The sequence below is a fragment of the Glossina fuscipes genome, unplaced genomic scaffold, assembly GCF_014805625.2.
Source record: "Glossina fuscipes isolate IAEA_lab_2018 unplaced genomic scaffold, Yale_Gfus_2 86, whole genome shotgun sequence".
Classification (NCBI taxonomy): Eukaryota; Metazoa; Arthropoda; class Insecta; order Diptera; family Glossinidae; genus Glossina; species Glossina fuscipes.
Genome location: NW_023998440.1, coordinates 2,612,253 through 2,637,019, shown reverse-complemented (window position 1 = coordinate 2,637,019; position 24,767 = coordinate 2,612,253). Strand labels below are relative to the sequence as shown.

General features: G+C 35.2%; 1 protein-coding gene across 1 annotated transcript in view; it reads right to left on the bottom strand.

Moving 5' to 3' along the window:
- LOC119638241 overlaps positions 1 to 23,869 on the bottom strand; it is a 62,235-nt gene extending 38,366 nt beyond the window's left edge. Inside the window, exons 1-3 of the mRNA XM_038034909.1 lie at positions 23,779 to 23,869; positions 23,363 to 23,718; positions 23,025 to 23,288 (exon numbers count right to left, since the gene is read on the bottom strand). Of these exons, the coding sequence (XP_037890837.1) occupies positions 23,025 to 23,288; positions 23,363 to 23,685 (587 nt within the window). The 5' untranslated portion in view covers positions 23,686 to 23,718; positions 23,779 to 23,869. The remainder of the gene's footprint in view (positions 1 to 23,024; positions 23,289 to 23,362; positions 23,719 to 23,778) is intronic.
- Between the last annotated feature and the right edge of the window lie 898 nt (positions 23,870 to 24,767).

Genomic DNA, 24,767 nt, shown 5'->3' with positions numbered 1-24,767 from the left:
AAAGAATAGGCGCGCATAGGCCTGGCAAGTCCGTTTGTACCACGAATTATTACGGATTACACTCGGAACACTCGGTGCAAACATGGTCGCAATTCGTTCCCAAAGACGGTCGAGGTTCTCGCATACAGAATACATTTAACTAAAATTTTGTCTCATTTCTGCTTTGTAGCTTTTAATAACCTTCCACTGATCTTCAAGTGCACTTAGTACGTTTAAGAAGGTGAATGCTAGAGCATTCATTGCCATTATGATCCAGAATGATATAAAGGCTATAGCATGCATATTTTAAAGCCGATTTTTATCTGATAAGTTTTTTAACAGTGTAATATCTGCGCTTCCAATTCAACAAAGTCGTATAAGAATAATTAGTTTACTTTCATGAAATAACGGATGAAAGAAAGGCTACGCTACTGGTATCTTACTGCGACGATACTTTTTATCAGATGCGATGGCTTTGATTATAGTGAAGTCTGAAAGGCTCTTCTCTATTGGAGAATCTCTTACCGTCGAGTCAGTTTTCAAACTAGCAGTAACGAGAAAACCATTCATAGGGATAGATCTGGCGAACAGATTGCGGGAAGGAGCAATTGACGTTTTGACTTTGGCCATCGGACAAGATGGTGTATTTTACTTCATAACCTAGAGACAGTTGTACATTACATGCGTATAGCTTTCTGATATTCATATTATCAGTCAATATTGGCATGAGTAACTGAGTAGACAAGAATCTCGGCTATGTGCCCTTAAGGACACAACATTACCAATTGGGCACATATCCAGTACGCTGTTGCTATTACCGCCACCTCTGCCTCCCTCTCTCCTTCTCTGCATAATTTTCTCCAACCGTCACGCTTTTACACGAATGGGTGACATAACCCATGAGTGATACAGAGATTAGCTATTTAGGTATACAGGTATACAGATATACAGAGAATGCAGTGGCATTGCTTTGGTCGTACGTGGGTTAAGTGGTTGATTAAAGTACTGCGCAATTGATTAATTTTTCGGTTTAACAACAAAAATGATCTATGATTTATGTGCTACAACATCTTGACTGCAATAAAATTCAAATTAAATTTTTATGATCGACAGCTGTTTTCTTTTTCTTTTTTCTATTCATTAAATGTTTTCGCTAATAAGCATTAATAAGGATCCGCACGAATGCTAGTCACTGCTTAAAATAATATACGCTTCATTCCGCTAATCGTATAAGCGCATAATTTTCAAATAAAATGTTTATAATTGAAATGACAAGTCTTTGTTTATATTAATGAAATTTAGGTTAATAAATGAAAACTATATAATTAAATAAGTAAGAGTTGTCGTCTTCTTCTGCGCCGGTATTAATTTGTAAATTTATAATCAAATATCTGGCGAACACTTACACAAAATTTGCAGAAAATCTTTTTAAAGATTTTATATGAAAATTAGAAAGTACGAGAGAAATGACGTTTAAGCTGGACTTAATATCTTGATGTAACAAAAAAAAAAAAAAAAAAAAAAAAAAAAAAAAAAAAAATTAATATAAAAACAATTATTTCTATCTAATTAATCTTATGCTTATGGTGGTAGCGGAGATAGAATTAAAAACAAAAAAAATGTATATAAAGCATTTTCAATTTCTCAGCGGCGAAGAAAAAGGTCATTCAAATACATAAAGCATTTGCCACAGTTTTCACTTAGAAGAAGAAATGAAATTTTCATTTGTAAATATTTTAATTGCAAGCAAGCAAAAGTAAAATTTAATTTTTAACTCTCGGGCAGCAACAATTTATAAAATAATTTTCATAATAATTCATTTTTAGCCCACAGTATAATGGTTTTGATTGCTTTTAACCATAACGTCCGTATGATCATCATCATCATCATCATAATAATAATAAAGAGGAGAAAGAAAAAAGATAGCAATTTAGTTTAACGCGCATCTTGAATGCCTATCGTGTAGTTTCCAAATGTTCTCAAGAAGAGATCTCGTCCGATGACGTAATCACGGCAGCTCTATGTTCGTCGTAGGGCGAATCTTTGATACATTCACTGTTTAATTATAAGATCAAGCATTTGCTCATATGTTAGGTGAAATTTCAAGCTCGGTGTGTAAAGATTTCAGCTAAAAACCGACGTGATAACGGTGTCCTACGCTACCTTTTGCTATTGCATAGGCAAATAGCGGGCATACATCGGTTCAATTCTTGGTGCCGTAGAGAGCACTTTGATAACGACTAACGGTCGTAGCTATGGCGAATACTCACAACATTTCTCGATCGTGCACACTTTGCTGGCTACGGCCACTTCGTACGTCTCTTTCGCGGCTTCTATGGATTAAGAATCTTAATGGTTATATATATATGTAGATATGAGCCAATAAAAACATATATACATTCCGAGCTCTGTGTGGTCGCGGAGAGACAAACGGTCTGACTTACTTAGAAACCAGTGAAAGTAAAACTTCACGATCACCTGGAACATAAAATTTTCTATTAGTCATCTCACTATTGAACTCCTCTTACATAGCAAACGGAAAGACAAATGTATTAAACCACCAAACGTTTGCTATACGAGCAAACAAACTAAACGCTAATGACAAGAAAAAATATGGTTTTGTTCCGGTCTAATTTAAAAAATTTTTTAATAAAAATCTTCATCATCTTCACCATCATTATTAGTTGTGCGCTTTACAACTCCATTCGCAATCGTTGTTGCTATTGTTACATTGTTTGCCATGGAAATTATAATAAATTTTTTTTCAATTTTTCATTCGCACAAATTGGAAAAAATATCTACAATGTTATTATGAAAGTTTTGATTATTGTTATTTCTAATTTGCCTATAACTGCAAGCAGACGTGGGGAAAAGTAATGGTGTTTTAATACGCATTGGCGAAGAAGAAGCATCAGACTCCTTAAAGAAAAATGTGCAATCTAGATTAATGGCCTTGGAACTTTATCTTATGGACAAATTCTCAGTCGGATCACCAACGTTCGTCTGAATGCTCTTAATTGATGGCCACAGTTCTTCATATATCGAAAACAGGCAATGGATTGTAACATATTATCTTTTACAATTTATCTCATTAAGACGATCTAACTGCGTATTGCAGACACCATCTGGCAAATCTTAACTTTTAGTTCGCATGGAAACGCGTTCGTTTTCAATCAAAAAATTTCTACTCTATGAACGATGCTACAAGACCCGTATAAAAATTGAAAACACGGCCATGCGCAACCAGCATCACAGAGCATCAAAATTCAAGTGGATATAAAAGATTCGATCACAACCGCTTATAACTTTTTTTCTTGCTTTATATTCCCACGAGTATCCAAAGTATGATTCAGAGCAAATGTCGCTTTTATACGAGATTGTTGATTAAATAAATAAATGAATAAAACGAACCAAGTAAAAAGGTTATCCTTTGTACCCTCACTGTTATCCTAAAAAGTATTTAAAAAAGGAAGAAAACTAAATTTTCTCTTTTTTAGAATAAAAGGTGAAACATATGTCGGATATCTTATGAGCAACAAGCAAAAAAACCGTGGAAAGCAAAAGTGTCATTAATTATTATTTCGTAGTTTTGTGGGCATTGGGGACGTGTCCTTTCACCAGTTTGGATCACATCCAAATTCTTTAGCAAATTTGTAGGCAATGCTTACCATCCACAGTGCCGGATAGACGGACAGATGAACAGACAGATGAGATACAAGGGTGCATATAGCTTAGTTTATATCAAATTTCGATATATTATAATAGTGGGTGGGCGCGGTCGATTTTTCCTTCTTGGTAAACATATTATATATTTATAGGTTGACGACCTGTTGTAGTTTGTAATGAGTAATGAGCAAAAAACCAATGCTTTCGTCGCTGGAAGACAATCGTAGTCCTGTAGGCGTGTCTTTCGCCTATTTATTATCGAGTAATCTCCGTGCAAGACACCCAAACCTTTTCGCCAAATTTGAAGCCGACGGTTTCATATTTGGGGCCACGAGAATATCTAAAGCGAACATTACACAGATGAACAGATGGACATGCTTAAATCGATTCAAAATAGCACGCTGATCAAGCGTATTTGCGTACTTTCTGGAGTCTTTGAAACTACCTTCTAGGCGTTGCAAACGTTTTGACGAAACGAACGCACTCTTCTTCGTTCGGTGATGGGTATTATAATAAAAGTTTGATATCTTCAATTAAATTGATAATTACTTTTTTTATCGTTTTACTAACGGTCTACTCTTTCCTTTTACTCTACATTTAATTTTGCTGTTAACAGCTTGGCTTCGCTTCGTACATTCAAATCAAATGAAATTTAACAAAGTTCATTGGGTGTTCATTTGTGTGCTGCTCCATTTATTGATTCATTGAATGTGTCTGTAATGAACTGGAAGCGTAGCGCATAATAATAATAATATTATAGCAAGCAATGTAATAAACTATCAACCGTTTATTCGAACGTGAGCAACGTATTTTATATGCACGGTAGAGCAAAATTGTACGCGGCTTACGATTGTACAAATTATATCAGTAGCCCTTGGGGACGATTTTTGTTTATTAGTCTTCGCGACTATTGAAAATATAAGTAAAAAAAGTTACGTAGTTAAGGAGTCGTTTTGGGAAACTAGGCATAGATATCGTATAAGAGAAGTGTTACCAGTGCGGACGAATATTGCTTTATTATTAACAACCGACCAACAGTCTATTAATAGCTTATTTTTTGGCCGCCACCGCCCAAACACCGTAAACACTGACGGTCGGTTCGCATGGTTCTAAATACCCATATTAAAAAATACGTAGCTGATATTTCAGAAATTTTCTAAGATCTTGATCAAATCTATTATTCAGGTTGTTTTTCAAGTGTCTACATATAATTGTCATTGCAATAACATTTACCAAGTAGAAAGGTAAAGAGGAAGTATTCAAATATAAGGCGACATCCGCTCGTAACCTGTAACTGGACATGCATGACAGGGGATATTATTAAAAAAAAAACCAAGAAAGAAATGTATTTTATAGTCGGGCGATGTCGACTATTAGGTACCCTACACCACTTTGCGTAATACAGTTATTATCTCGTTTTGGTAATAATACACTAAAAGTTACACATTACTTTCAGACAAAGGCATAGCTTTCACAGTTGCTTGTGTATTGAATGAATCCCTATGGTGGTATCCAAAGAATTGTTCTGGTCCAAATATGATAACCACTTTTCACCATGATATATTCAAAATATACATTTTTACTATGAAATTTTTTCCATATAACAACTTTTCAAAGTGGGGAGTGGTCGAAAAGTGGTCGATCCAAACAGCTTTCAATAGCACTCATCCTTGCGACAAAGCACATCAGTTTATTTTCAAAATTTCATTAAAATGTCTCAAAAATCGTGAAAATTCTAGCTTAAACGCAGTTCACATGGACAGACAGACAGACAGACAGACGAACAGACATTCTTAGATGCATTCAACAAATGGTTCTTAACCAAAAGCTATAACAAAAGCCCAGCTGGGTTTAACAAATTTTGTGCCACAGGTTATGTAAAATGTAGATATTCTTCGGAGGGATGGAGTCATAAATAAACAAAACTGATAGGACTGTTACATTTAAGATACTGCGACCGTTTGCCAATGATCAATCATCAGAAATCATAGATTTAAAAAATTCGTCGATGCACTTATTATTTCCGTAATCATCGGTCTACGCTTGCGAGCGATCGATTAATGGCGAGATAACAAGAGAAAGAATCGAACGACTCTGATTTGCGCAGGCATGAATGCATGGATGGGACTACAATAAGTTATGAAAAGGCCGTAACAAATCAAAAGTTCATACTTCATTAGCTGAAATAGGACGAGAGTTTGAAAAGTCCACGACTAGATATATTGCCTTTGTTTATTCAAAAAGCATTACTATAATCGCAGTTTATGAAGATTAGATTTAAAGTATGAAGACGCGATACTCTTTAATATTTATCCAAACGCCAACATTAATGAGCAGAAAAAGAGAAAAAATTGGTCAGCGATATGCGATATAATGGTTTCGTCTGAAGAGCCTCTGTGCAATCAATATCAAAGACCGCTGATTCTAGGTTAACGACAATGAAATATTAGCAAGGAGAGTGAAACGAATTCGTACGAATTTCCAAGTTGACCATCACGGTGATCGAGCAAATCAGTTGATGTCGCTAAACATAGTAAACAAATCCATAGGTCGTAGGTGTGCGAGTTAGTAGACATGATTTCCTAACAGAAATCATAAGGACGCTTTAATCGAATGCTGGGCGCGTTTTTGCATAAATGCTTAATCGTGGACCAAACCTAAATTCATTGGTTTGCATATGGGACGAAGGAAAAGCCAAAACAATGAATTGAGGAGGACGGATCGGCTCGAACCAGGGCGAAGCAAATTCTGGCAAAATTAAGTTCTAGCTTTTTAGGGAACATGTTTGGCATAATTTTGATTGATTCTCCTCAAAGACAAGAAAAAATCAATGGCGAGAATCATGCAAACTTGTCGCAATGCTTGATTGATTGAAAAATTGTCACCTTTGGCAAAGAAGCGACTATCGCTTCATCAAGATAAAGCACCAATTCGCACATGCGTTATCGTGATCATCAAGCAGTTGAAATTATTAATTGCCATCTCATGTAGCTATTAGCCGAACTTGGTTGTTTTTCTCTGCAAACTTGAAAACATGGTTCATTGATAGATGATTTCGTAATGATGAATAAGTGGAGTCTGCGAGTGATGACTATTTTGAGAAACTCGACGATTGTCAATGTAAACCAACTATGGAAGAATGTTGTCGAGTATGACTGCGAAAAGTGGAAAGATAGAAAACGAAATAACGACACATTTTTCAAAACTGTTAGGTTGCTTTTTTTCCCAGATCGAGTGCTTCGGAGACTGTCTCTCGGTCGATTGGCACAATGTCACACATTCGACCTAAAAGTCGATTTGATTTTTTATTCAAATTTGCAGAAATATTAATTAATTTCATCTTCTTTTCTCTCTTTTCTTTTTTGCCAAGTCATTTATTACGAAGAAAGTTTTCAATTAGTTGACTAAGTCGAAGGAAATGATGAAATCTCAACTAATTAGTTGATGTAGAAAAAGTTATAAGTGTTTAAATAAAGCTATGCTAACATAGCCCTAATTATCAATGCCGTGAGTAAGTTTGATCAACAAAATTCATTTCTCAAGACTGATTTTGAAAGAGCAACTGCAGTTTAACTTTGACCTGCCTCGGAGGCAATGACCCGGTAATAAAACGTTAAGCAAAATGTAAATAGTAGCTGTTTTCAAAAGCAACAAGCAACAAGCACGAAAATAATATTCGGTCATGGCCGAATTTTTTCTACCCATCACCGTTATCCTAAAAATGACAAGAAAAAGAACTAAATTTTCATGCTCGCTCTAGGATATGGAATCAGCGCGGTTGGTATTTTCTATTCGCCACATAAAACTTTTATGTCGCATAGGCATGTGGGCGTTGTAGGCGTGCCCTTGGAAAATTTAAGTCACTTGCAAATGGTAGAATGTTTACCACAAATACAGACCTATGGGCAGACGAACAAACTGACACATTAAGATGCATTTCAAATTGGAAACAGGACAAGAGTTTATATACCTTATGGTGTTTTCGAAGCGTTTGTTTCTGCGCGTAATGAAGGTATTGAAAACAAAAGTCAAACTTTGATACGCTATAATATCGGACAGGCGTGCCCAATATTTTCCATTTTCCACTTGAATATGCTTTGGAATTTTTGTACATCTGCAAGGCTCCAATTTTTGATTTTTTTCAAAAAACAGAGGCGTTCTTAGTTTACGTGGCGCTGTGGGCGTGTTCTTCGAGCGATTTGATCCATTTTCAATAACAACCGGCGTGCATGAGCTCCCAGTCGACACCTTCATTTTTGCGGCCGGGAAAATTTTTACAACAGGCATTATACAGACGGACAGACACACAGGCGGAGAGACAGATATGCTTAAATCGATTCAAAATTTGATGCTGATCAAGAATATATATGCTTTGTGGTGCCTTTGACGCTTCCTTCTGGGCGTTGCAAACGTTTGGACAAAATGAATATACCCTTCATCCTTCGGTGACGGATGTAAAGAAAAGAAAGAGATATATTTTTTTATTGCAATTTGAAACGATAACATTTGTTTGATATAAAGAAAAAAAAACAAGCCATAAAAATACATAAGAAATCTTAAGAAAAAGAAATTAAAGAAAAAATTCTTCTCTACGGGATTTACTTAAGGATTTTTTTTGTTTGTTTTCTAGTAGAAAAAATTCCAAAAAAAAAAACACAACCTCACACTTGACAGCAAAATTTAGGACACGATTGTTAGTCTTTCCTTCTTTCGACCTCTCTCACTCTCTCTCTCTCTCTCCCCGGCTTTTCTTATGTGCTTGACATCATTTCTTTGGTGTTTTTCTATCACTTTTTGTCTTTCATCGAAATAGGTTAAGACTACAACATACTATGAAAAATGAATGTTTTGCTGATTTTATAGGTCTGGTTCTATAAGCTAGTGTCGTATACGTACGCCATGTACGCGCATGTGTGTGTAAGATTAATGCGTTTTTGTTGTGTTATTTTTACTGGACAATGTGAATAAAACTCTCTTGTGTTTGTTCAAGAATGTTTGTTAGTAAATAGTTTTCTTATATTTTTAATCATAATCATCATCATCATCATCATCATCATCATCATTATTACATGTCATTATTGTGTTCAAAATATAAGCGAAATGGGAAGGAGAACAAGTAATATTAAATAAAAAAAATAATAAAAAAATTTAGAATGATTTCTTTTGTTGTTTATTGTTTCTTTGTGGTGGTGCCATACGGCTTAAAAGCAATTGGTTTACAACTTCTCGATACACGTATTAAAATTTCCATGCAGAATGAAAACAATTTTCTGTCAATCTATCGAGGCCATTGGTTTTTCGAATTCAGAAAGTGACAAGAGTTGGGATTTAAGGGCAAGCTTTGACCCATATATCTTCCGTTGAGGTGCTTATATCAAGTTTGTAAATGTACGTAATATGTACGCGTTCTTTGACGTAAACGTTTACGACACCTGCTTAAACGGTCGACGATAATTCGAACGGATAGCAAAAAGTAGTGAGACTTTAACACATGCAGTTGCCATAAAGGGTGCCCAGAAGTATATCTTTTCCACTTGTTATTCCAGGGCAATACGCTCAGAGAAGATTGCATTTCAATCATGACCGCTTGCATCTCATCTGATTTTCGACAGAACTACAGACGTTCGAGGCAGCGTGAGACATCTTTGGGAGGTAGTTTTGCAGAGATCAATGCAGAGGTCAAGACTTTTACGAAGTAAGTCAATAACGTGATAACTAAATAGTCGTGGGTCTTGAAAGAAAATGTACAAGGCTAAAATATTCCTGCAGAAACATTCAAGATTGGGACGGAATCGAAAGCCTCAAAAGATGGCCTCCTTCCTTTGACCTGCCGGTAAAGTGACCGTTCGACAGCTTTAAAAACTTTTGTTCAATGAAAATCCAAACCGTGAGTATATCCTTACAAATGGTGAGTGAAGATTTTGAAAGTTATCATCAGTATGGGAATAAAGGAGCTGATAACAATGTCAGCCTAACTTAGTTTACCCATCTCCGTCAGTCCGTTCTTTGTCAGTACTGCATTAAAGTAGAGGTGACAAATTGTAACTTGATATCGACCTTTTGGCCGCTAGAGGAGTATATTATCAAGGCGTTTGACGGATAATTTAAAAAAGATTCTCCTCAATGATAGAGTCAATGATAAACTTCATGCTCTTAATTGGCCGATTCTTAGTATTAATTAAAAATACATTTGCATATACTATAAAGTCTAAAATGTATTGAGCCTTCCCATTGCAGCCAATTAAAATATTTAAGTTCCTTGCGCTCGTGAGTTTTATCATTTGACATAAAGTTTTTATGTTTCAACTTTTGGTCGCAATATTTTTTAGACTAACTATTATTATGTAGTTTAGGAGGTGGTATACCCAAGCTTCGTTTTAAGACGACTACAACTTTCTTACTTGTTTAAATATTGATCTTCATCTTTGCGCTTGAGTAAAGAAATTGTATTAAAAATTACAACAACAGCAATGTGAACAATGACAACAACAAACAACGCTAAACGTAAATATAACTTGGTTGATGCATGTATATGTATGTGTGTGTGTGTGTGTGTGTGTGTGTGTGTGTGTGTGTGTGTGTGTTTGTGTTTACAGAATGGATAGAATGGTGTTGTCTCGGTTCGTAGCTACTATTGCTAATACACTTCTCAATATATTCGTGTATATATTTACATGCACGCGTGCGTGTATGTATAGGCAAAAAATACCCGTTTTACCGTTAGAATTCAAGTGAATGATCTCAAGAAGAATTGCAGAAATACTAGCCTAACACAAGCAAACATACATGTGTTGCATACGTTGTTAGAGACAAACGCATCAAGAGCAACAGCAATAATAGTAAGAAGATAAGTAACAGCAACCAACAGCAGCAGCAGCACCAGCAGTAATAATAATGAAAAAAAAGACCAAAGTTTACTGTCCGGTTTATAAGTAGAAAAGTAGCTGTTGTTATACTTTGTTGATTTTTTTACTTCATTTGTTTCCTCTTTTCTTGTTTTTTTTCTCTTTTTTTTATTTTCAAAGGATCGTTATCCACATATACGTAAGTGTACGCGCGCGTGTACGTAAGCTTATGTTATGCATGCAATGATGCATAGAACAAATGCCTCAATGATTGCTTACTTGATGACGATGGTCGCTTTTCTGCTTGCTTACGACTCTTAACAGCAAATCTTTGCTGGCGTTTGTTACACAAAATCTCATAATCAATATAATTGACATTGTGTAAGCCTTTAGCTATATGTATGTATATATATACATATATATATATATTGGGATTAACGTATGATTTGTATGCTTTACTCAACTTTTGTAATCAGTTTCTATACTTTTTACATTTTTTATTTATTTATTTTTATTTTTTTATTTCTTCATCGTCTTCTATAAGTCGTTGTTTATGTTCTAATGTTAAAATTCTTTTTCAATTTGTTGTTGTTGTTGTCATTGTTATTGTTGTTGTAATAACGCAATAACAATTACTTTGATTGGAATACCGTTAATGTTAAAGTTTCGAAATTAGTTTTTCTTGTTATTTAGAAATTTTCTAAAATAAAAGAATGGAAAAAAAAAACATTTCTTGATATCGTCATAGGCTTGCAATTAAAATTTATCCAAGTCGTATCAAATTTGATTACATCGCCTTTCTATGTCACAATAAAATTCTTGGATTTATTACTTCGCGAAGAAGAAAGATATCGATCTTAAATGTATAAGACAGCACTTACTGTTTATCCTAATCTGTGTATACATAAGAATGTGGAAGTATATGATTAACTGGATATTGACCTCAGTAATTCATAGAACGCTTAGTATTGCTCGTTTTATAAGCCGGCAAGTAACTTAAGAACCAAGAGAAGAAGAGATATCAACATTTTTCGAAAATAATATCGCGGTACGTGAAGAAATTCGTTCCATAAGGCGAAACGTTTCAAAAATTCCGTTGACACAAAACGAAGCCTTTTGTCCTCGACACCATATTTACACGGTTTGGTAAATAAAGTAAAAGGAAAATTTCACTTATTTGTCGTTTGGTTAAACCACGCGGTGAATGGATATGTACCTTAAGATGATGATTCACGATGAGATGGTCAAAGGAATAATAGACAAGAGTTTAGACTGGATACTACAATTGCAAGACATGCTCTCCTCAACATTCCGAATTTAGCCGTTTTCGTGGCAACAAACAATTGCAAATATCGGAGAAGTTATGCTTAAAGAAGTAGTACAACCTTCGTCGTGTGCCTCCTCGTGCCCCAAAGCAAACTCTTATCTTAAAATTGATAGATTCGCGTTTTGGAAAAGAAAAACACCGACTTTAAATCAAGCGTGGTTCTCAATCGCACTTGAAGCAGATATCATTGGTTTAGAAAGTGGACCGTTCACTTCTACTGCGGAGGAAATGTGGTTCGCTGGCTTATGAATAGATTGATGAAGCAAAGCTCACTCCAAAGGTAGAACACTATTATTCGGAGTGAGAATATTTCTATGACTTTAGTAGAGATTTGAATACACGATTGAAATAAAAGTCAGTAACATAAATTTCTAGAATGTATGTTGTTTTCGCTACATAATTGTGTATCTAGAGCCTGTTGTTGGGGCCAGTAGACACAATGGCAGACGTACTTCTTTCAAAGGTTACTTACTCGATTTTTTGCGTATATTTTTGACAAAGTTTTCAAACTTCACTTCATGTCTTTACTTTATGCCAATAAAGTAAATGAAGAAACGAACGCGGAGGTTGTAGAAGGAGTAAGTAGAATACTGTACTAAGAAGAGAGGAGAAGGGCAGAAAATGTAAGATTTTTGAATTAAAGACAATGGAAGAGAAGGAGACGGTAAGAAGACGACTCAAAATACTACATTTTCGCAAAAGAAAGACCGAAGAGCAAAAATATGTCCATTAGCATTTTTCTTATGTCCTGGCTTAAGGAGTTCCAGTGTAAAAACTTTGTCATTTTGAGCACACACTTATAAAGATAAGCATAGATCCATTTTGTCAAAATCTTTGCAACAAGAGTATGACTTTCTAGCCGCCTGGCTATACACCACACAAATATTTGTCGCGCCGCTAGAATTGATATATTGGCTTCAAATTGGCAAAGAGATTGGAAGTTTTTGCACGCAGGTCCACGATACAAGATGAACTGGGAAGACACTTGTTTTTAAAAGCAAAAGGAAAAATAATATTCTATGGGCGTATAAAAATGGAAAAATTCGCCCCCACCAATCCGTTACTATAGAGTATTGAAATTTTATTTGCTTCGAGGTAAAGGTAGTGGGTATAGAAGAGTCAATCGCAAACCTTACTTGTTCTAAAGAATAAATTTAGTCCATTTTGGACTATGTTGTTGGAAATCATTCGATATTCTGCTCCTCTATTAAGCAGGACATTATTTTAGAAGATTGACTTGGTCATAAGTATTTTTTTATTATGCCCATCAGCGAAGAATGAAAGGGATGGAAGACCACGAAGTATATATATATATATATATATATATATATGATCAGCATCAAATTCTGGATCGATTTAAACATTTTCGTTTGTGTAAGGTCTTTTCCAAACATTATCCTGGCGGCAAGAATGAATTAATCGACTTTAAAGTTTGCAGAACCATTGGAAGTTCATGAACGCAGTTTGGTAGTGAAACTGGGCCGAATCGGTCGATGGTTACGCCTGCAGTACCATGAAAGCTGAGAACACCTCCGTTTTCCTCGAAAACTACAGCAGATAACATTTGAGCGTAAATGGCGATGCGGCAGTGAGTAGGAATGATAGAATTGGGAAAAATAACCAAGCCTGCCCAATATTATAGTATATGAAAACTTGATTTTTTTCCAATAACTTTATAACGCTCGCAAACAAGCTTCAAAAACCCCACAAATTACATAAATTGTTGGCCACTCTTAAATTCAGTCCGTCCGTCTGTCCGCATGCCCAACTATTTAATATCTGTGGTGAATGCTCTCCTGCTCGCCTAAAAATTTGAAACAAAAGCGAAAATAGCCTAAACAGGTTAAAGGACACGCATACGACGCCCACATGTACAAAACGGTCTACATGCGATAAAAACTGTGATCACCCTTGCTTTCCATGTTTCTTGCTTATTACCCGTAACGTATTACACATACGCTATGCAAATTTCCATTTTTGTTGCGAAAATAGAAAAAATCGTTCGCGCCCAGCCATGTATGAAATTTTTGTGTTTCCTTTTTTTTAGTTTGTTTTGAAGATCACGGTGATGGGTATAAAAGATTCGGTTATGACCGAATATAATATGATAACTAGAGTGCAGTTCTTTCGCGTATACCACAGTCGTACGCATTATATATCTGCAAACTCTATTAGGTTCAGATTAACTAACATGGAAAGGTGAATCGGAATCTTTCTACTCGGATATCCCATGTTAGAGATTATGCATCCATTTATCCAAAACTGTCTATTGACATGATGTGAGAGACTTCTGCTGCTGCTCACAGCAGTTGATGTCGGGTATTAGATTTCAGGAGGTTTGCAATAACCTTAATAGCGTTGAACGAGGGAGAGGGAGAGAGAGGGAGAGAGAGAGAGAGAGAGGGGGAGAGAGAAAGAGTGAGAGAGAGAGAGAGAGAGAGAGAGCGTGTAAAGAAAACTTCAATATCATATTATTAATAATTAATAATTTGATGCAGAGGCAGTAATAAAATTTATTATGAATGTTAAGTAAGACTTTTAAGCTGAAAGTTTAGCGCGAACGTAATGACGATTTGTTCATAAAAAGATCGTAAATGTTTTTTTGCCCAATAAAGTTCCTTTCAACACATAAGCAATTAACGCAAATAAGCCGTTGCAACCAATCCCAACGTGAGAGCGTCAGAGCGATAGATAGCAAAGATAGAAAGATGTTTGAAATTTAGAAAGGTTGCATAGGTTAGTATATGTCAGTGATTTTTACATTTAACCACTTTTTGGACAGTCTGCTTACGACTTTAGGATTTCTTACGATTCTAAACTAGCAGCAGCTTAAGCGATGGCATAAATAATTCGCAATTGAACGATTCGTTCACATTTAGGCGAATATAATTTCCATAAGAGTTATTGATTTCAGTTTAAATTTTCTATCATTTTGAGTAAAGAAATCACAATGAAAGCTTAGCGAAAGTTCACACAAGTGAACACAATCGAAAATAAAAACAAAGAAACATTTATTGAATAGCAAGCAGAAATGTTAAGCAGCTTTAATAAAACAAGAAATGTTCAGGAAGGATAGGTTCGGGTTTTGTGTTTCTTTTTTTGCTCAACAAATATTGAATAATTCTAGCAAAAATTTATGCTTGCAATATACGGGCGTTCCTCGTACAACACGATAGTGCGTAAAACGCAATTCTTTAAAGCACTTAAAGCCCGCAAAATTTGGGGCTACTATAACCCGCTTTTGATATAAGACAACGTTCCCATGCAAGACGGCACATTGCCTCGAAGAACAGCCGAGTGGGTAAGAATCGCGACTATCAAGTCCGGGATCACCAGCGCAGTAGAGTTTATCCTCCAAGTAACTGCTCATGTCACAAAAAAATCTATCTTTAAATCGTATTATCCTACCCTTTACCTTAGTTTAAAGAAATAAATAAAAAATTTTATTACAAAGCGATTTCGGATAGATCACGGTACGAATTAGCCGTATTATACAAAGTACACCTGCAATCAATATTGAAAATGAGAATATGTATTAAGAGAAGAAGAAGAAAAAATAACACTAAGCACAGCACTGAAATGACTCCCTGTCTTCTCTACAATAAATACGCAGCAGAAGTAGTTACCTCCGAACTATCTGCTTACAGATAGTTGCTTCTGGATAAATGAAAAATTAAAAACGCGCCCTGTCTCTCTCTGGGGAACTTCTGTGTAATAATAGAAAATTAATCTTGTCATCTGGGCGTGGGCACATCCGTAGACATATCAGCTCTATTCCCGCCAACCACTGCATACAGTATTGCTAATCATTTGACCAGTTAAGTAGGTACAACGAATACATACATGACAACTCGTCCATCCGTCCTGGTCGGATGTCCTCGTAAGACTTTATCATTATAAGTTTGGATTTGTCAAAATAATGTCAGGTCTTTTCATAAACGCCACTAATTTTATATTGCGGGCACTCTGGGTTCGACGAGTACACGAGTATGTTACTAAATAGGCCGACACAGCTGGTTGGTTAAAGTTGCGCCTCTTTACGAGCGTCAAATTTAGTTATCTTGTTTAGATAATGCACGCGTGGTCCAATTGTGAGGTTAAGCTGTTTGCCTCAATTTTTGTCGCCTTAAGGCTGGAGGACTAGTAATATGGTTTTGAGTAATAAACATAGAGCGGCCGCTGAGAAAAGATTTGATAAAGGCTTTACTTGATGCAGCTGCAAGTATTTGATCATTCTTGTTCTCTTATGTCCTATGTGAATTCAGAGTATACTTCCCCGCGCGCGTATTGTAACAATGTCACGTTACCTAATCGCGAACTGGACATGGTTAACAAAAATATATTGAAATGTTTTTGAGCTTTCCAATTATTGGGGCATTGTGTTTGTAAAGTGTGTGCTGTAACATTAAGAGGATGGATTCTTAACTTTATCGTCACGTGCATATAAGGAATCTGGCACGTGCCTTAGCAAGTTGCACAAACTTTGCAACGAAAGGACGACGTCAGAGTCCTCCGGCCGAGGCACATACACATAACCGTACATTTACTTTATTAATGTATAGATTTATCTACTATTCTGAGTACATTAAATAAATGAATGAATGGATGAATGAACGAATGAATGAGCGAATACATAAAAATATATGAAAGCACTTAATAAAATCGCTACCTCTTTTTATTGCTTATCTGGTTGCGGCATACGTTTGATGAGTTTTTTTTTTTTTGTTTTGTTTCCAAAACGTGATGTGATGAGTTTTCTTTAAAGCGTTTCACACATGCTAAGCTTTAAATATTTTAATTGTTTACCGCGACAATAAAACACACACAACCGATTGTTTTTATCAATACAAATCAATCTTTGAAAAGCAAATGCTAACAAAAAAAGAAAAAAGTGACCTCTTTCACTTTGTCCAAGTTTATATAAATATGTAATCGAAAAAAAAAAAAAAAAAAATTGAAAACCGTATAACATTTAGTAATTCAATGCTGCATATATTTTTAACTAATTTTTAGTTTATTTATTTGTTTATTTTTTTACAATTTTTTTAAGCTTCTCTTTTTACGAAACGAGCGAATCTTTACCTTTACATCCCATTTAGGCGGTTAAACGTATAAATGTTTTATTAAGAAATAATTAAATACTTTAAATTTATTAAAAGTGTTATTACATATGTATTTACGAGTATTGTTTCGGAAGAGTTCTCGCGGTAAGAAGTTTACACATCTTCACAATGAAAAGAGAAAATAGTAACTCATGCGTTAAGAAATTTATACAACTAGCTCGTGTAAAAACTAAATTCAAACTGAAACTGACTGACGCAAATGAAACAATAAACATAATGAACATTGAATCGACGGAGACGGAGACGGAGACTGAGGCTGAGACTGCGACTGCTGAGAGCATGTAAAGGCACTAACAACAGCAACAAACACGAGAGACACGGGAGATATGTTAGCTTGATTAACAGCAAGAGATAAGAAGTATGTTCGTTTTGTCAAGATGTTTGCAACAAGCAGAGAGAAGCTTCATATATCCCATAAGATATGTATGTATGCACTTGACTCAGAGTCAGTTTCCATGTAATGAATGTTTACAATCTAATATTGTACTCTGTAGTCCGAATACTCTGTACGCTGAGTAGAGGCTATTTAAAAAAACTAATTTTTAATTTTTATTATTGACTACTATTGAAAAAACAAACAATATATGGACGGACAGTTTCATCGCATTATATTCATTTTTAATTTATATCATTTCATTTGTCCGGTAGACCAGAAAGGAAACTTTTTCAAACTTAATGAGCTGGACGGACTAGATGGTATTTCAGCCTTAGAATAGCCTTTTGAGTTCAAAAGGCTGCAGAGCATTGTTGAATGGAGAAATGCCGTAGAGATCGGAGAGATACTGTGCGACAAAAATAACCTCATGGAGAATCCGTACGCATTTTAAATTCTTTTTTAACTTTAGTGGGCTTAGCGGGGGTATTTCGGGGATGCGCTTCTAAATTTTTTTTCAAAATATTCAAGATGTGACAATGTAAATTTATGGAAAGTTATGGGCGATGGTCTCCGGAAACAACTTTTTATGCTTTCTACAAAGGTATAGAACATTCACATATTGATAACATTTGAAGGGTCTTTTCAAAATGCGCACAAACCGTCTCTTATATAAATCAAGTAAAATTGTATGCCATATTGACATCAAAAATGTCAAAAATATAAAAAAAATGAAATTATTATGATTAACTTTAAATGTTAAAAATTGAAAATTGAGAAAATATAAATAAACACAAAATGTTTTTTTTTCTTTTTTTTACTTTACATATCAATTTAATAAATAAATTTTTTTTTTATTATATTATTTTTATATATTTAAAATTTTGTTTAAATATTCTAAACATATGTACCATGTATATACGCATGTGATTTAAAACAGTTCGAACTTGCTCTGCTGCCGTCTTTGCTGTAAATTCTTATAAGACTTGTTTTGACTTTTATAAGCGTAATGAGAATAAAAGAGACTGAAAAATGTTTAGAATTAGAAAAAGTTCAATTTATACTTATGACAAACATTCGTTAAAAAGTGATGATTCTCTCTCTCTCTCTCTCTCTCTCTCTCTCTCTCTCTCTCTCTTTTTTTTTTCCCCTCTTTCTCTCTATCTTTCTTTTTCTCTTTTCCAATCACTAATTAAGTAAAGTTTCGCAATAACAATGCCAGCCATTCCCTTGTGATGAAAAATGATCAAATAAATCTTCTCTCAGGGTAAATCAAACTTTTCAACAGCATTGCCAACAATTCCCCAATGCTGCCAAGTAACAAATATATGCACAATATTTCACGCACGTAAACGAAAGGGGTTTTTGCTTTTATTTCATGATTTCTATTGCTCTTCGCTTGTTGTTCTTTCTCCCCACTCTGTTACGATTTGAATTTGTTCTCTTTTAAGTTTCTAACGCGATACTTGAAAATCATCTGCTTTCTCTCAAAGCACATTGTCACTACCTTTTCATTTTTTATTAACAGCTATAAAGCGGTGATGTGGATAATAAAGTACTGAAGCGAACTTTTTCACTGTCCATAGTACTTATTTTCTTATATTAGTACGTATGTATAACAAAGAAAAAAAAGCACCAAAGCTATTAGCTTCAGTTACTTAAATATCAGCCTGTCTTATCAATAATTAGGAATGAGTTTTAATGTGTACACCACCGCGTATCTACGGTATAGAATAATGAAATTTCAAAAAGTATTCAAATTTTTAAAAATATAATAAAAAATTTTAAGCTAATATTTAAAATGATAACTTACACAAATCAAATGTCGAAAAACTACTGGGAACTTGTCTTTGAAGAAAGATTGTTTATTGTAATACGTCTGGTGTGTGAATAAATGTCCGCCTCTTTCTAAGATGGAGAGAGCAAATAGCACTGAACAATACTGTGACTTGTCCATTTGAAAGCACTATCCTTAAGTTGCACAGTATTGCAACTAATTTTACTCTGCTTGAATAATAATAACAATAATAATAATAATAATTATTGCGGCATTTGCGGATTTTCATTTATTTCTGCCATGACGCAACGAGGCCGAATCATTAAAATCGACAATAAACCCGAATAAATACGATGGCACGATTTATAGTGGCTAAGCATAGTGAAAAGGCCTAAGGAAGGCTACTAACACCAACTGATTGCAATGAGATGAAAAGCGGGAGCAATATTCCAAAACGCCTGATATAGTGAGTTTTCAGTATAAGGAAATTCGGCTCCATGTAGCAAAACTCACTCAGGAAATGCCTACTATTCTAGCTTGGAATGCCTAACTGTTCACAATGCTATCAGTACATATAACTCCTTTTGGTTAAAACAGATTTCAATAGAGGACTTATTGCTTATTTGGGCGGTGGTTCCATCCTTATGACAATATTGTTTCCTTTGCTGATAATCTCCAAAGATCAGGAATCCTTTTCATGTGCTACATAAGAAATCACAGAAATCGCCTTTTGTTCACAGCAATTCCCAATCAAGAATCAAATCATTATTTTTTAGAGAGAATTAAATGCTTTGGCCTTCTTTTCCTAAAACTTAAAGCAAATGGTTTTTAAAAGAATTTATTCCCAATTTGCTGTACTTTTTGCTCGGAGTATCACATTTATTGATTTTTAATTTTCCGATGTATTGTGCACTCTACAATGCCTGGAAGTGCTTTAAATATTTTTCCAAGTGTAAATCTTTTAAATATTAAAAAAGTATTGCCTAACTTCAGGTTCAATCAAGTATCGTAGACACGAACCTTTTCACTTTTCAAGTGAAAAAACTTTCATAATTGAATCTGCTTTATCCACTCCATTGTTAACTCAATTGTAGATTCAACCAAGATATAATTTTTCCTGTTGTTTGGTTATATTTGTTGACTTCGTTAGAGAGAATCAAAACAAATAATACATAAATAAATTTGTCAAACACACAATATGGCAAACATAATAATAATTATTTCTTTGAAGGCTGCAATAACTTGACGAGCCGCTGCGCAACAATATTTCTATTTTAGGTAAACTGTCGATGTGACAAAAAGAGAAACACTGATTATTTCAAAAATCTGATATGGCTGCGGTGAACATGAAGGATGTAAACCGTGCAGTTTGCACTTAACACTGTATTTGTCGGGTTTGTGATTTCTAGCTCAAAAATTCTGCATAAGAAAATATATATGTTCAAATGTTATATATTGGATTTTAACGATCTAAAGCAGCGAATATTTATGTCAACTCCCTTTTCTGGGACAAGCCCACTTTCGGCGTTTCTATATATTTTTACCGAAACTTGATCGGGCACCTTTTTGAATATTTAAATTAAAATAGTTAACTGATAATCGTCACAAACATTCGTTGATCGCTAGAATGAATTGTAAAAAAGTTTGAACTAAAATGTTATCGTTATTTATGGATGTATTACTAAACCGATATAGACAGAAATGGTTTGGTTGAAATGTAATATATAATCTTTTTTATATAAATGTATCAAAAATATGCATTCATATCCCCTTGTACGTCTCCTGAATAGTTTTATACAATTTTTATAGGCGTGGCATTCGATTTTATCCTATTTTCAAAAAAAAAAAGAATATTCTCTTTCCATATATATTCACAGAAATGGTTTGGTTGAAATGTAATATATATTCTTTTTTATATAAATGTATCAAAAATATAAATTCATCTCCCCTTGTACGTCTCCTGAATAGTTTTATACAATTTTTATAGGCGTGGCATTCGATTGTATCCTATTTTCAAAAAAAAAAAGAATATTCTTAAGTGTAGAAATTTAATTTGTATCCCATTACTTAAATTGCTAAGTGACATTTATAGTGTTGCTGTATAGTTTTAATGAGATCAATTTTTATGCCTATCACCGAAGGATGGGAGGTATATTGAATTTGTCTGGGCGTTTGCAATGCCCAGAAGGAAGCTTCAACGAATCCAAAGCAGGTATATGAGTTTGTTGCTGATGAGCATCAAATTCTGGCTCGATTTACTTATGCCCGTCTGTCCCTTGGTGTAACGTCGGTTCTAAACATTTTTATGGCCGCAAAAATGAAGCTATCGACTTCAAATTTGGCAAAAACATTGAAAGATCTTGCACGCACGTTGTTATTCAAAATGGGCCAAATCGGTCGAAGGACAGGTCGAAAGTGTTAGGTAAGCCAAGAACATCTTTACTTTTCATATGGAATAGAAAATATGTTTTTTGCTCATTACTCACAAGCCAATTAAATTTGAACATATATTCCATGAACGATGCTGTAGTACCCGTACAAATGCAAATGCAAAGGAATTGGTCACGCCTTCCCTAAGCTAGAGTGCATCAAAATTCAATTTTTTTCGCTTCATAACCCCCTTAAATGGCACGAATTCTTCGCCAGTTTCAAATTCGGAATGCACACGAACATGTCCGTCTATTCGACTCTTCATCTACGCTTCTGCCCAACTATTTATATCGAACTTGCAGGCGGTTCTGGCGAATGCTTAGCTTTTTCAAAAATATATTTACGGAATCGAAAGTTATAGACGAAAATTTGAAAAAATGGTTAGTGCTTTCTGAGATCGTTTGTTACTTCGAACGGGTCTAGTCCGCTTTTTAATCGCACATTTATAATTAATCAGGAAGTGATGAACGGTACGTTCATTCTGTCAAACCGCCCAGAAAGAAGCTTCAGAGACACCACAGAGTATATACACTCTTGATCAGCATCAAATTCTGAATCGATTTAAGCGTGGCCGTCTGTCCAGCTGTGCAATGTCGGTTGTAAACATTCTCCTGCCGCAAAAATGAAGCTATCGTCTTTAAATTTTGCAGAAACATTGGAAGATCTTGCACACACTTTGATATCAAGAATGAGCCAGATTAGCCGAAGGACACGCCTACAATACCACGCAAGCAGAGAGCACCTCTGTTATTCAAATGGAATAAAAAGTTGCTGTTTTGCCCATTACTCATAATCTGTACCAGATAAACTTACCAAAATGTGAATGCATGTTCTTTGGGCGGGACTGTAGTACCTGTGCAAAAATGGAAAAAATTGATGACGCCTACCCACGCCTTATGTATCCAAATTTAATTGTCTATTCAGTGCCTTTATAACGTGCAGAAACAAGCCTCAAAAACGCTACAAACTTTACAAATTCTTGGCTGGTTTCAAATTTCGAATATACCTAAGCATGCCCATCCGTCCGCTTACCCAAATATGTAGTATTTGGGATAAACATTCTTCTGTTAGCGAACGTAGAGATATGAATGAAGAATGCGCCTTAACATGTCAGTTTGTTCGTCTGTCCATCTGTCCCCCTACCCAAATGTGTTGTACATATGACAAACCCCTTTACCAAGAATGAAGATATCGCCTATGAAGTTGCGACAAAAGTGAAAATAACCTAAACCCGTGAAAGGACACGCCTACGACCAAACGTCTATGCAGCAAAAACTGTGAGCACATCTGCTTTCCGTGTTTTCTGGTTGTTACTCATGAATTACTACACACACACACCGTATAAATTTCAACTCCTATTCTGAAAACAGACAAAACCAGCCGCGTCCATCCAATAGTCTAGAACATAAAAATGTAGTGCTTTTCCCTTTTTCCCTTAGGAATCACAAAAGGTTTATAGAAAATATCGGTACATCTGGTGTTGAAAGGGGAAAAAGAAACCTACCTTTTATTAAAATGTTTCGCTTTTTCGCCTATCGAATCCTGTGAATACTCTTCGTCTATAGAGCTATAAATATTTTGTTGTTGCAATTCATTGTAACACGAACTGCAGCTGCATAATGAGTACTGCGAACAGCATTGTGATATGGAATCGCCACCGCCACCGCCACCGCCACTTTGCAGATCTGTTACGGCCAAAGAACAGTCGGACGATTCAAAATATGCCGAATCGTTAACTGTTTTAGCCATGGATTGACTGTGATGAGAGCTGCAATGAAATATAAAAAGAGTGAAAAAGTTTTCAAATAATTCTTAATAAATATGTTTGTATGTACGGTATACCTTTTGCTTTTATTGTCCGTTAAAACGTTCCATGTACGATGTATTAAATACAATAAAAATAATACACGCGATGTTTCGCCTGCGTTTTGTGCAGATGTTGCTGTCGCGGATGTTGCTGCGGTTTTTGTTGTTTTTGGTAATGATTTTATGGCTGTTGGCTCTAAATTTACTGCAGGCGCACTGCTACGTACTGGTAAAGTTTTCGATCTTAATTCATATTCTTGGCGATTTCTTTCACGTTTCCACGTATTTTTGTTCAAAATCGATGGTGCATATGTTGATCCGTTGGGAGTTTTCGTACGATTTGTTAAAGAATTGCCCATTTTGTAAGTGTAAGTTATTGGAAAAGCAAGTTACTGGAAATGAAAAAAATTGATTATATTTTTTACTTTTATTCAAACAATATTTCACTTAACCCATTGCGCTTAACGTGAAAACATACGTAAGTAGAGTTGTGGCATTGAATTAATATAAGGTTGAGTTTTGGAAAGGCTTACGCTAAGCTCTACGAGGATATCTTAATTTTATCCTTTGGTTTGTAATATTTAAAAAGCAGTGGATTTCGCAGCGCAAAAGTATTGTTGGGATGGGGCCTCAGAGCTGCTTGCTACGAGCCCCTTGAACTAGTCTCTTAGTAAGTCTAGATGATCTTTCACATTTGTTCGAGAGTTGCGACCGAATAGAATTGCACTCATGATGAATCGATAGTGGAAGGACTAGGCGCTGCCGTAACGAGTTCTGCCTTACTCTTGTTCTTTCAACGCCATGTTGATATGTCGCCGGCTGGGTTTTTGCGATCGGTGTACCCAATATCTATTCACTGCTGGTTTCGACGATAGCACTTTAAATGTCTCAGAAACGAGACAAAAGACGAATTATAATATAAATGAAATGAATTGGGTCTGAAGTAGATAGAGTTTCTTTGAATGGGCTGAGCTGATCATAACCTTTCCTAGCTTTAGCTTTGCAAGGTTAAGATAGACTCACAAAAGGCTAATAATGGCTTAATATTAGGTTGGCGGGAAGCTTATGTCGTATATTAGATGAAGCATTAGAATTGGATGTATGATGTGTTCCACAGCAATCCAAAAGTGGATGCTGAGTTCCTTTGCAATTGCAAAACGGTTAGTTCTGGGATACTCTCGAACGCGGACGGACGAAATTTGGCAAACTATCTTTGACAGGTCCGAATATTTACAACTTAATTTCCCAATGTGTCAGATAAGTTTTTACAAGCAGCCCATGAGTTGCTTCCTTTCTTGAATTCATGCCAAATTCGGTCTGAAAACCTCTTTGCCCATTACACTTTATTTAATATAAACTTCGCAACTAACTGATGGAGGTAATTGCAAGTAGTACTGGTATATAACGAGAACTATGCTAAACAATAAAACCTCATAAGAGG